The sequence below is a fragment of the Ornithodoros turicata genome, chromosome 6 (genome assembly GCF_037126465.1).
Source record: "Ornithodoros turicata isolate Travis chromosome 6, ASM3712646v1, whole genome shotgun sequence".
Taxonomy (NCBI): domain Eukaryota; kingdom Metazoa; phylum Arthropoda; class Arachnida; order Ixodida; family Argasidae; genus Ornithodoros; species Ornithodoros turicata.
The window spans coordinates 58,681,230-58,695,209 of NC_088206.1; the positions used below are offsets into that span (position 1 = coordinate 58,681,230).

Below are 13,980 nucleotides of genomic sequence, written 5' to 3' on the forward strand. Positions count from 1 at the left end.
GCACTCTTTAGAAAGTCATCGATTTACTCTACACGTTGGCAAGTTGCACTGCCAGATGTGCACAGCCCACTGTAGGGTGATTTTGCTGTAAAGAATAGTGCGGCCTATAAGGCAAAATTGTGTCAGTCACAGAGTTGTACGTATCATTTGTCACATTGTAACATTTCCCGGTAATGTTTCAGTTCCAGTTAAGCAAGTTGTTTTGAGAAAATGCAGCAGTGCGCATGATGCGGCATACAGTTGGCGATATTTCGGACTACCAAAATCCGTGCTTCCCAGTTTTTCTTTTTTTTTTTTTTTTTTTTTGACACAACTCTTGGCACCGTCAAACGCCCCATAGAGCTAATGTATCTCCACGTCCAATATTTTGGACCGCGTTTCAGACTGACTGCCTGGTTTTTCGTACTCATTTTGTTCTGAGCATGCCTATTTTTTTCGGATGTATCGTATTCCAAGAGATAAAGCAGACGCACTAGAGTGCGTTTCGAGACTCAATATTTCGGAACGCTCGACGAAGTGAAGCAGGCAGATCCAGCGCAAGTGTAGGGGAGCAGCATACATGACTTGCGGAGCTTAGTAGTGCGTGAGTTGCCGCTCCATCTCCATGTTTTCATTTCATTCAGACGCATTCCACAACTTCATGGTAGCTGACGGGATGTCGTAAAGTAAAGACGATGACAATTGGTTGCACGAAGAGGCGCTTGCAACATCTGCATTCGATCCTGCAACCCTCACGCATCATGTTATGCTATGTCATGAATGCCACGCTTTTAATGTTGATTACATGTCCACATTTATGGAGGGGGTGCAAGCTAACCTGTGCTCGCCTCTTGCCTGTGAGTTACCTGACAAGAGCCGCAAGACTTGTGAGATTGCTTTGCAGTGCAAAAGCTATAGGTGGATTGATTCGAGATGCCATAGTTGAAAATGGTGCTGTGCCATTGTACCAGCCATTGTACGGGAGGATAAATGACAGATGCGCGAATTCCCCCCCCCCCCAAACACACACACACACTAAAAAAGAAAAAAAAAGGGGAACTTCCAGTGAGCTGAAAATCCGGACACGGCGGGGTAGCGTGCTGGATACGGCTTGACGAGGAAGGAAAATATTTTGGGTACTCAGTAGAAAAATACCGAAAAAAGTACTTCTGCAACAAGTATTGAGTATAGTACCAAAATACCGGAAAAAGTATTTAAGATACTGTATCTTGGGTACGTACTCAAGGTACGAACAAGTCTGCCTGAGAATTTAAACGAAGTGAAGTTGTAAGGAGAGCCTGTTTCCAAGACGGTTTACTGCACTACAATGTATCCACGAACTCCCTGGCGATAGATATCCGAGGATGATCTTCTGTTGACTCGTGTTTACTACAGTTTGCCACCGGTTCTTCATACTCGACGTCGAACATGATGAAACCAATATCTTTCACGGTTTCATTTTTCAGTTCATCTAATATCTTCCGCATCTGAAATGTACACAATAGTAAGGCACGCGTGACGAAAAATGTGCAAAGAAACGGCGAAACATATTCTCTGAAGCTCGATTCGGGTGTCCGTCTTGCTCAATGAGAAGTACCAAATATTGGTATTTCTCATTGAAGGAACTGGTAAGCCGAAACTTACTGAAGGTCCCAAAAGGGGTAGTACCCATTTTAATACCGACGGCGCCCTGCTTTAGAAGTTGTTTTTTTTTTTTTTGTTTTTTTTCACAAAAGTCGTTTGTATTTGGATTTAAATAATGAGCGCTTCCCACTGATTCACAGGGTGCGCTTGTAGGTGGTATCGGACCGAGACTTGTAAAAAAGAAAGTTCTTCGACACAAAGTTCGTCGACAAAGAAGCGCTCTGTCATTACGTATTACCACGTGGTATTACGTTCTATATACGGAAACGAAATCTCAGCAGGACACAGCCAGAGACACTGAAAAGGGTTTGACGTTTACCTTCTCCGTGATAGTCGCGCCCGTATCCCAGGAGAAATAGTACGGAAGTTTTGGATGCGCAGAGGTGAAAGCTATCTCGGCCGCTGTCTTGGTCGCCTTGTCCGTCTCGGCTTTTGCGTCGGGATCGCATATCTGCAAAGCACCGAGGTCCCCTGAACATGGTCTCATTGGACTAGAGGTTAGTCCGAGCTTTGGAATCCGTTATCGTTCTGTAGTAATAAGCTGGACAATTTGTTTGACAACACTGCTCCTGAACAGTTCACAAACCTGGTTGTAAGGGACAGCAGAGTAAGTTTTGCACTTGAGGTTGAAGGCATGCTTTTCTGTCGGCATCGCTGGCATGGTATAAAACTTGACAAGCATCGTGAAGCCGAAGAGGACGACCATGGATTTACTGATATTTGCCGCCTTCATATTCACTACGGCACCTAACTGAAAACACACAAAAAAATTTCATGTTCTCCTCCGCCTTCTCGTGACCACCATGAAAACTCATGCCATACTCGTTTATCGTAATGCAGAAATGTCCTTCAAACCCATAGAGCACACCACTATGAATGGCGTTTTCTTTTTCATTCTTCTTTAATTCGATACAGAATTTTTGTAAAAACAAAAACAAAGAAGAGCTATGAGAGCAGCATAGATACAGTTTCTGAAGGCGGGTTATACAGCCTGGAGGATATTCTGTCGAAGAGGAGATGTAACTACTTTCCTAAAATTTGGTAATTAGCTAAAATTCATTAATGTAGCTAATATTCGTTAATTAGCTGCCGGCACCGGTGGGTCGGTTGGTAGCGTTTTCTCCAAGCTTGGGCGTTCTTGCGTCGTCGCTGTCTCGTTCCTTCTTTTGTCGCCTGGCCAATGGATATGTATACCAACCGGCCCCATACTCTATGTGTATGTAAGTGATATATTAACACAGCAACAAACATTATTTTATTGCATATATATATCCTTCAAAACTGGGGCCCAGGACGAACTAGTCATATTCAACCATGTTTGCCAACGCGCACACATACGGCAGGTAATCAAGTGCGAATTCTATTAGACCCACTGCAAATGAATATTTGTTTAGGTTGAAAACAACTGAATGGACTGGTTGTACTCATTTATGGAACATGCATAGAGTATGTCCGTTACTAGTCGACGAAACATCAAGCATGCAATGATGCGTGCGTTCGTTTGAGTGCCATCCAGTAGTTGCAAACCCCTCGACAGAGTGTCCGTATGGCCGTAGAACAGTCTGCAAAGTCACATACGCTGCTCGCTCACAATGAGATAGAAAGGGAACGAGGGAGAGGGAAGGAGTGCCCCAGCAGCCTTGGCGAGGTTCCAAGCTTTGATGCCAGTCGGCGACCCTCTCCCTTCTCTCTCGCACTCCCTCGATCAAGGCAAAAACGAACAAAGAGCGAACTGAACGACCAATGAAATGCGAGTGCGCAGCGCAAGTTGGGTCGAAGCAGCCGTAGGACATCCACGCTCGAATCAGTGCAACTTTTTCTTTACAAAAACAATCTGCTGAATTCGCTATAAAGCCGGTTCCTTATCGGACAGCGCCAACGATGGGGTGCTGACACACGACGTTCCAAATTCCGCTATCTTTTCGGCCTCAATGATTTCTCTGGTGGTCTTATTCATATACATCTCGCTATCGCACTGTTTTGTTATCGGTAGGCTTTATTGTGATATATTGTTGGCGGCATTACGGAACCAATAAACGCCACGGAATTTCGAAGAGTACGGGCGCAAAGACGCTCACCGCACGAGTCCCTAATGTCCGCCATTTGCAAACAAGGCGAGGTGAGGAAAACATGACGCCATCCCGGGCGGTTTCACTACCCTCTCTATCTCGTTGCTCGCTCAGCCTTATCCTTTCGTTTGCCTGTCTTCTTTCTTTCATTTTGTCCCATTTCTGTCTCAAACTTGCTCTGCTCGGCACATGAAGGCGGCTATTTTTTTCTTACCACTGATCTCGATTGTAAAAGGCTGGATCGCGGATAGGGAGGGCGAGCGTGCGGCAACCGGCCGCCATCTTACTGTACCCAGAACAGTCGCCGCAGCGATCACGGCAACTTCTTGCAATTACGGTCGTACCAACCGTACCGACAAGGACACAGGGCCTAAATTTCTACAGGCGAGTCATTCTTTGTCAAGGAATAAATAGGCGTCCATCCTGTACAGTTATTTGACAATTATAAAGTGTTTTCTTGACCAAAACCAGCACTGGGTGCAAGTTGTTTGATTGCTCTTCCGAGGTTCAATCAAACACACTTGCATTTTACCAGGCGTTAATACAGTATGAGTGCATAATATGCTAGAGGGTACATGTTACACTACACTGGTAGTGTTGTCATCTATATGTGTACAAGTACTCGAGCGCTTTTCATGCATGCATTGCTAGCGTGGTACACGGTGTTCTCTGCGGAAGCAAATGCAGTGTCATTTCTTTGAACTACCTTCGCGCAGAAGTTCATATATTAGAATCGTGTTGTGGGCCTTTGTTTGATTTGCGACAAAGAATCCTACGTAACGGTGGTGTGGTGAGACTTTGATACCGCCTCAGTGTATGATCTATGTTGGCAGCTTGTTGCGATAATAATAATTTGTAGCGTGTCGTGTTATTTGTAGCAGTTTTAAGGCAAAAATGGCCTCTCAATACAGATTTCCTCATGGGGGCTACCCAGAGGATCGTCTGTGCACTGTTATGCGATTGGGTTTACAGATAAGTATCGTGTTCCTCATCCAGTGGTTTCCAAGGAACCACCTCAGTGCACGCACTGTGGTTAGCCTCTCTAAATTTTGCGCATTTTAATTTACATGTTCACATCATGAAACACACTTTACATTTTAGGCTCCTTCACCCAGCATTATTGCTTGGCGATCAAGCTATAATTCTTTGTTGACGAGTTTTTAAATTTTTAAAATATATCGGGATTGTAAACCCTGTTTTAAACTGATGTTTGAAACATTTGTCCAAATGCTTTTATTAAACAACATATTTATGTTGAACTAGTTGCATCTTAACCAATGTTCTCATGTATTATGACATTTGTTGTCGATGCACCATAGAAATTGGAAGAAGCATCATCAATACAGGTCCCTTCACAGCTGCCTCGACATACTCAAGAAATGGGTGCAGAACCTGCGCAGTGCCCACAAACTTTGATTACCACAGCACCTCCAAAAAGTAAAAGCATATGTGTCACATGAGATTTTTAAAGGTATTCATAGTATATAATACCTTGTATTAACTGTTGTAGATCTAGCCCACCTCTATAGTACACTCTCAGAAATTAAAACTTTACAGGGAACTGTGATAATTGTTTCAGTTAATAGGCATGCACATATATGCTATAAGAAGAAAATTATTTCTTGAGAACGCACTTCTCTGGGCTGACGTTGTCTACGTCTACTGTTGATCACATTCATTTATCACATATTATATTCTTCGGCATAGATGAGAAAATAAAAGGAGGGCAGTTGCTATTCATTGCTCATTCCAACCTAACATTGAGTGCTACAAATTTGATATACAGGGTGTCCCAGAAAACGTGTCATTGAATTATAATAAAAAAACTACGCCACCTAGAATCATGCGGTCAACAGCATTTGTTCTTATTAGGTTTTTGCCACCTCCTAATGTGAATGTCATGTACTTAGAGTTTAATTATGTAGATATTTGCGAACTGAACTCGGAAATTTGCCAAGTAAAGGTCACTTTTTTACCCCACCAATATCAAGAGCGTGCCGAATTCACTCAAGTTCATGATAATCCACAGTGATATTCACGGAGTATCCCATCGGGAAAAATAGCCGAATATCATGCTTTTCGGAGCACCGGACCATAGCGCGCGATGACTTTTTGAGCGCAATCGCTCTTAGTGCGACGAAAGGAGGTTCCGAAGCCAGCCCACAGAGTGATAGTAGAAAAAGTAACAGTTCCTAAAATTGGGAGAGGGAAAGCATTATTCCAGCGAAAGTCGGACGTGATAAGCCGTGCTTGCTTTATCTCTTTCTGCGATGTCGGGGAGGGCTGGGTTTCCAACCTCCTTTCGTCGGACTGACAAAGATTGCGCTGAAAAATTCATCGTGCGCTATTCTGTGCGACCTCCGTAGAGCATGATATTCGGCTATTTTTTCCGATGGGATAGCTCCTGAGTATCCCTGTCAATTATCATTAATTTGACTAAATTAGACACGCCCTTCACATTGGTGGGGCAAAAAAGTGACCTTTACTAGGCAAATTTCCGACTTAAGCCCGGAAAAATTGACATAATTAAACTTACGTTACACGACATTCACATGAGGAGGTGGCAAAAACTCAGTACGAACAAATGCCGTTGACCGCATGACTCTAGGTGGTGTAGTTTTTTTATTATAATTCAATGACACGTTTTCTGGGACACCCTGTATACTGGCATTGCAGGGAGGTCACAAAACAATAAACGTTGTCTTTTGTGACCTCCCTGCACATTCATTGTATCTTGAAACGCATAAGTGCAAGAAATAAATGTTGAACCTGAAAAATGTATATTCTCTTTATTCATCGAGCGTAACATCACTTATCTTCTTTACAAAAGCATATCGTGTTACACTTTTTTTGTTCACGTTTGACATGATTCAGTTGATATCATTTCACAGACAGGGCACACCAGGGCTCAAAATCACAACTGTTTCAAGCTCCAAATCGTCCTGTTGCAGTTTGCAGACCATACGTGTGTAGTACAAGAGAACCCTCGCAAAAAAAAAAAAAAAAAAGAAATGTAAATTCCACAGCTAATGAAAGGTGGTTCCTATGAGAGACTTCGACGCTGAAGAAAACTGTGCTAACTGCGGAAATATCATAGAAGATCTTCAGAAACCGTGTCTGGTCTCGCGGCTATGCTACGACGCTCCTTTTTAGATTATGATGATAATGATTGGATTTTCACATTTTCAGCTGCATTTTTTTGGAACGTGCTCCACAAACATGACAGTCAGCAGTGGATGGCAGGCCCCCGTCCCTACGCAGCTTTGCTCACGCTGCAGTCCTGTGCAGCAAAAGTACGCGAGAAGGACATTCAATTTGGCACAACCGCGCCTGCAAATAATCAGAACAAATGAAGGAAGAAACAAACAAAAACAGAATAGCTGTACTTCAAAAGGGGATAAGTCTTCAATCTCAAGGAGGGCTTACCACTATCTAAGTAACTTGAATAAGCTTACATCACTACCTGATTAACTGTCCTAACGAGCGTGATCTAATCGCGTGTAGTAATTATTTGGGCTGCTTCGGTGTGTCCATATTTGCGAGGCATTACGTCGAAGACACCGCTATCGTTCACTAAAAGACTCTTTCCGCGGCGATGCTTGATATAAATCATAGTAAACACACACGTCTATCTAATACAACGGCTACGATTCTACGGGACGACCACTTTCTGCCACGCGAGAATATCTTTTCCGGGACCATTCTTTCTGGAACATTTTTGTCCAGAACGCAGCACGGGATACGTTTGTCGTTTCTTACTGGAATATTGGCTGTGAAACGTGCTCTATCGCTACCATCAGCGCTATACTGCAGTGGCGGTCTAAGTTTCGGAATACGGAACGTCGTTCGGAACATAACGTAATTAAGAATCGGACGGCGGGACACCTGTGAAACACCGCACTGGCACCTTACAAAATTGCGTGATGACAAACAACGATCAACGCTTGCAGCGCAATAAATACGCACCATCTCTTGCCTCCCATTGTTTCCTATGGGCACGCACAGCGTTTTAGGGCCCACCAACATGGCGGCCCGAATGCGTGCCTCTCCCCCTTCGAGCCCCTCTCCCATGCGCGATCCAGCCTTTATACATAGAGATCAGTGGTTCTTACAAATGACGGAGATTGTTGCCGTCGCGGCGTCGAGGACCTCCAGACAGTCGGTGGATCATTGTAGCACACAGGGTGAGGGACGCTGACGCTTGTAGGCGACGTGTTCAGCGCAGTGTTGACGAGCAGCACGTTAATTGCCAAACTATGAGCAGTGGACGAAAAATACACATTGATATCGATATCATGGAGTGACATGTCTGCCGAAATATATCGGATGCTTAATACTCACCGTATCATGTGCGAAGCAAAGAAATACAGGGTGCGTCACACAAGACTGGCCATAAATTTATTAAATTCGCGATTTGTTTTTCTTTCGGGAGAGTGGTTGAATATATCTATTCTTGATGGGCCTACTCAAAGGTGTGGTGTATAAGTAATTAGTGAAGCCGTTGATTAACTTTTATAATTAACCTTCATAATGAGTGAAAATAAGTTGACTGCGCAATTGCAAAGTTGTGGAATACGACCTTGACGAGTTTAATCCGCTAGAACCGAAACCGCAGCGCTTTTATGTGCCTTACTAAAAAAAAAATATGCGAAAATGCACTGAAGTGAACTTTCGAGCGTTGCGCCAGTTCTGCACCCCTTTTTCCTACTGCTCTCTCGCTGCCACCCTTTCTCAACTGACATCAGGCTGTTCCTCAAAGCATGAAGCACCCCCGCTTCCTAACGTCCTGGGGTCCTATACATGACATTCTCGGGTAAACACAAGCAAGCCCCCGCCACAACGTCCGGTGCCACGAAGACTTCCGGTCCTTCCGCGACTGGACGCTCGGAGCCAGCCACCATGCAGAATTATATCTTTCGCTTTCCTGATTTATAGAAAACGGGATACCACACTCCTTTTTGTGGTAATCTGCATTGACACAGAAATGCGTATACGACCCTTTCTCTCCTCAAGTTAGAAGCGATAACTGTATCAACCGGCACAGTGGTTGGCACCTAGCATGTCTGCTGTGAAACCGGATGTCGTTTTGGCACCTAACCGGAATCGGTGAAAACGGCACGTATATTTTGCATTTTTGCGTATTTTTTACGAGAGCACAGGAAAGAGCTGTGGCTGGGTAGACTCGTCAGGCAATTTTTGTGGCATTATAATTCGTAATAATAGTCGTAAAATTAGTCACAATTGCCACAAAAATGGCGTACGCCCTCGTTTTCACCAAATGAAGGGAAAGAGCGTTATCACTCTGGAGCATGGTTGGCCTGGAGCGCGCTATGCGACGAAGCACTGTTTTTAGAGTGCTCAATCATGCCTAATGCGGCATCGTTCTCTCTGCACGTTTGTTGAGAACGGGAGTAGCACCGCTTTTTATGACACTAGTGCAGTTTGCCCAAGCAACAAACAAAGGTTGGGCCAAGCTTGGCAACAGTTAGGCTTGCCTGCCTGGCCTTGGTTGGTACGGCCACGGCCAACAAGCTTGTTTCTTGATAGCAAGCCTGCATTGTGCCAAGCTTGTGCCAAGATACACAGCAAAGCATTCTTGCGGCATCGCTCATGTATTCATACTCAATTGTCTCGCGGCGTAAGATAACGATTTCTCGCGAGTTGAGTGAGGCCAGGAGACAAGAGGCGGCAAGTCGGACCAGACTATTTTAATGACCGCTCTGGCGGGTCGCTCGAGTGGAAGAACTAAACTAGCTCGCATCTCGCAAGCGCGAGGTGGCAGGCCAGAAAAGGGTCATGTGGCCAATGGCGATGGTGGTGCAGTTAGTGCTGCTACATCATCCTCCCTCCCCTGGAGAAAGATGATGCTGAAGCTGCAGGCTGGACAGTGCGGGGTAGATCCCACGATATGTGCTTGCTGGAAGCTGAACGCACTGGGAAAGGTCGAGATGCGGCTGAGAGAGCGGCTCGATCGTCATGCTGTGCGGAAGGCTCGTTCAAAGAGTCGGAAGAAACTTCCGGCTGGGTGAAATGCGCCAGGGATGAGGGGTCTAGATGAGCGGGCTGCAGCCTATCGATGGAAATGTTGTCCTGGCGGCCATTAAGCTGTACACGGTAGAACTTGGCGTATCGGTAGAGAACTTGAAAGGGGCCGTCGAAATGAGACTGAAGAGGCTTACGAACGGCATCCCGGCGAACGAAAACATGTGTACAGCTTTCAAGCTCGGGGCTGATGAAGGGATGGCTACGAAGGCGTCGTCGGGTTGGGGAAGGGCAGAGCTGGGACATTGTTAAACGGAGTTGGCGAAGGAATGACGATGGCTCGACTGCTTCGGAACGCACAGGATGGAAGAATTCTGACGGCAAACGCAGTGACGTCCCGTAGACGAGTTCCGCGCTGGAGGCGCCGATGTCTTGCTTGAGGGCCGTCCGAATACCGAGCAGCACTGTAGGAAGAGCGGCGAACCGCTGGGTACGCTCACGCGCGCAGGAGAGGGAAGCCTTAAGGTGTCGGTGAAAACGCTCAACGAGCCCGTTTGCTTGGGGGTGGTATGAGGTGGTTCGTATCCGATGTGTGCCGAGGGTCTCCAAGAGCTGGGTGAACAGCCTGGCTTCAAACTGGCGGCCGCGATCTGTGGTAGGGTAGCAGGCACACCAAAACGGGCTATCCAGCCATGCAAAAAGGCTTCGGCAACGGTCTCGGCGGTGGAATCGGCGATGGGAATTGCTTCTGGTCACCTCGTAAATCTGTCAATGCATGTTAACAGGTATGAATGACCATGCGACGGAGGAAGCGGGCCGACCAGATCGATGTGCACGTGCGAAAATCGGGCGTCAGGGAGCGGGAAGGCTGCTAAAGGTGCCTTGTTGTGCCGGTTGACTTTCACACGTTGGCAGACGAGGCAAGCGCGGGTCCATGCCCGAACGTCGGCGTTCATCGATGACCATAGAAAGCGGGTGGTGAGCAGCTTCTGCGTGGCGCGGATACCAGGGTGGGCTAGAGCATGCACGCTATCAAAGACAAGGCGACGGAAAACCTGCGGAATTAACGGCCTGGGTCTGCCCGTGGAGATGTCGCAAGTTAACTTGAGGAGCGATCCGGGCAGAGGCACCTCTTCGAGAGAAACAGTGGTGGCAGAATCTCGCAGTTTCCGAAGTTCTTCTTCTGAGTGCTGCACCTCGGCGATCTTGGAATAGTCCAGCGTCAACTTCGGGAAGGTGACAGCATCGACGTGCATCCTGGACAGAGCATCCGCTACAGGGTTGTCGGTTCCGTTCACGTGGCGAATATGTCGACGGTGAACTCACTTATAAAGGCCAGCTGCCGGGCTTCACGGGGAGTGTAACTGTCGGCAGCTTTGGAGAGGAACGCGTAAGTCAAAGGCTTGTGGTCTGACAGGATGTAGAACGTTCTTCCTTCGATGAAATACCGGAAGTGGCGGATGGCTAAATAGGCAGCGAGCAGCTCACGGCCAAACAAACGCCCTGTAGCGGGACTGCGCTGGAGAGAGCTTCTGTGAGAAGAAGGAGAAAGGTCTCCACTGCCCGTCGATAAACTGCTGTAAGACAACGCCAACAGCATGGTCAGAGGCGTCAACCATGATGTTAGTTGGCGCGCCGTGTTTCGGGTAGACGAAGACAGTAGCGTCTGCCAAGTCTTGCCTGGCAGCAAGGAAAGCGGTGTTCGCTTCTTCCGTCCACGAAAACGGCGTTGAAGATGGCGTGCCGCGCAGCATGTCGGTCAGAGGTCGCAAAATGCGCGCACAGCCGGGAATAAATCGTCGATAAAAGTTCACCATTCCCAAAAACTCTCGCAGCTTACGCAGTGATGTTGGCGTTGGGAAGTTGCGTATGGCAAGAACTTTGTGGTCGAGGGGGCGGATGCCGTCACTGCTGATTAGGTGCCCGAGGAACTCCAGCGATGGCTTGCCGAACTCGCATTTTGCGGCGTTCACAACAATGCCAAACTCTTGGAGACGCTGGAAAAGCGCGCGAAGGTGGTCTTCGTGCTCCTCGGGGGACCCGCTGGCAACGAGGATGTCATCTATGTAGGCAAACGCAAAGGGGAGGCCGCGCAGCACTTGATCCATAAAACGTTGGAAGGTCTGGGCGACGTTTCGCAGACCAAAGGTCATCCTGATATATTCGAACATGCTGAATGGTGTAACGATGGCAGTCTTGGAAACGTCGGAGGGTTCTACTGGAATCTGATGGTAAGCTTTTACCAAATCAACCTTGGAGAACATGGTCGTGCCGTGGAGATTGGAGGCGAAATCGTGAACATGCGGGATGGGGTAGCGATCTGGCACAGTACGCAGAAAGTGGCCTGCTTGTCCTGGGAGAGGGCCAGTAGCGGAAGGGGGTCCAGTGGCCATCGCGTCCGGGTCACCAGTTGTCGCGAGTTGAGTGAGGCCAGGAGACAAGAGGCGGCAAGTTGGACCAGACTATATTAATGACCGCTCTGGCTGGTCGCTCGAGTGGAAGAACTAAACTAGCTCGCATCTCGCAAGCGCGAGGTGGCAGGCCAGAAAAGGGTCATGTGGCCAATGGCGATGGTGGTGCAGCTAGTGCTGCTACAGATTTATCATTTTTCGTTTGTTGCTCGTGTTCCCACAACGGACAATATGCACGGAGTGCAAAAATAAAGTGAGGGAGAATCATGAAAGCTGGCAAGATGCCCGAGACCAGTAGGACAAAGCAGCTCCCAAAGAAAAGCAATTGCATTTGTTTCCCGAGGAAGAACATACACTATACATATAGTTTGTCTTGTTAGCTTCCACAAATTCGAGAGTCCTGTTTGCCTGTTAGTCAAAATGAAGGTTGAATTCGATGTGTGGACAAACAACAATGAAATTATGAATTGCTTATATTAACTCACCATGAAGATAACGTCTCCGTTTCTTACTGCTCTTGGTTTGAGACATTCACTTGGTCTACCGAAAGTCGAACTTATGCATTTCTACAACATTCCGTGTTACCCTCTCCCCAAGGCGACATATCGCTAAATCGCTATTACCAAGATTGGCAAGAGCTTGGCCTGCCAGCCTAGCCGCGCTTTGCAAGTGCTCGGCCAACGAGCTCGTTTCTTGGTACGAATCTGTACCCTGACCAACGGCTTGCCAAGCATTGCGCCAACGTTGGCTTGCCGAAGGACTCGTTGGCCAGCTGTCATCCGAATTTTTTGCCAACCGTCGGCCATCGGCCATTGCTTGCTTGGGAATTGTCAGAAAAAGGCGCACGCTCTGCGCTTTCCACAAACCACACCCTAACAACGGAACATCACCGCATAGCACGCCAACCATTGCCTCGAATGATCGGGTTATAGCTTCTGGTTCCAAGAGAGAGAGAGGAGGGGGGCGTACGCCTTTTTTTGTCAGCCACTGTCGCGCAGCTACTCGGTCCTCACTCCCTCTCCTGGACTACCGGACACCTGTTGTGATACCGGCATCCACGTGAACACCGTTCAGGGCGGCTATCATGAGTTACCGCCCAATGATAACTATCCTACACTCATCGGACAGGGCTACATTCCATCGGGTTTTTCACGTCACCAACAACCCCGCTTCCAGTAGCGCCCCCTTTGGATTCAAAAACGGTCGTCGCCGGAAGCTTTTTCACTGGTTATATAGCCGCATGGCCGAAAGCATGGGGTGTACCTCGAAATAGTAATCGAAATCACCGTTGCAAAATAGACTGCTGGAAATAAACGTCGTTTGACTATAAAATGCACAGTCTGAAATATACAGGAAACTGCCAACAGCGAACTTAGACTAACCTGGACAGGCAAATGCCAGAGACACATACGCCGTATCGGATCATATCCTCACCCCATCACAATCCTGTGAGTATCTCGGGCTTCACTTCGCATCTAATCAATCACGGAAGGACCACGTCGCGGCTGTATGCAAAAAAAAAAAAAAGAAAAATAGCTACTTGCGTTTCTTTGGCGTAGCATGTATCCGACACCCCCGTCTGTAAACCTGCTTGCTTACACCACTCTGATTAGGTCGAAGTTGGAATACGCAGCATCAGTAGGGGACCCTCATAGGTCATATACTTGGCATCTCTCATTGCCTCAGCTCGGGACAGCTGTGCTCGTTTTATCCCATCGGTCTACTCTATCTTATCTATAGCGTAATTATAACGAAACAAAACTTAGGCCTCGCACACCTAAAGTTTAGAGGGAACTTCTTCCATATCTGCTTGTTGCATGTTCTCTCACACTGCCTCCTTACAGCAAACATATTTAAGGCCAGTTACATCTCTCACCGTACTGATCATAGCTTAA

At 47.1% G+C, this 13,980-nt stretch overlaps 1 protein-coding gene across 3 annotated transcripts in view; it reads right to left on the bottom strand.

Moving 5' to 3' along the window:
* LOC135396810 (uncharacterized) overlaps nt 1–13,980 on the bottom strand; it is a 43,452-nt gene that overhangs the window by 6,573 nt on the left and 22,899 nt on the right. For 2 of the 3 annotated variants that reach the window (XM_064628004.1, XM_064628003.1), the window contains exons 8-11: nt 7,805–7,946; nt 2,210–2,374; nt 1,943–2,074; nt 1,276–1,466 (exon numbers count right to left, since the gene is read on the bottom strand). In XM_064628004.1, the coding sequence (XP_064484074.1) occupies nt 1,302–1,466; nt 1,943–2,074; nt 2,210–2,374; nt 7,805–7,946 (604 nt within the window). In that variant the 3' untranslated portion in view covers nt 1,276–1,301. Of the gene's footprint in view, nt 1–1,275; nt 1,467–1,942; nt 2,075–2,209; nt 2,375–7,804; nt 7,947–13,980 lie in introns of those variants that run through there. The other variant, XM_064628005.1, reaches the window with a different exon arrangement.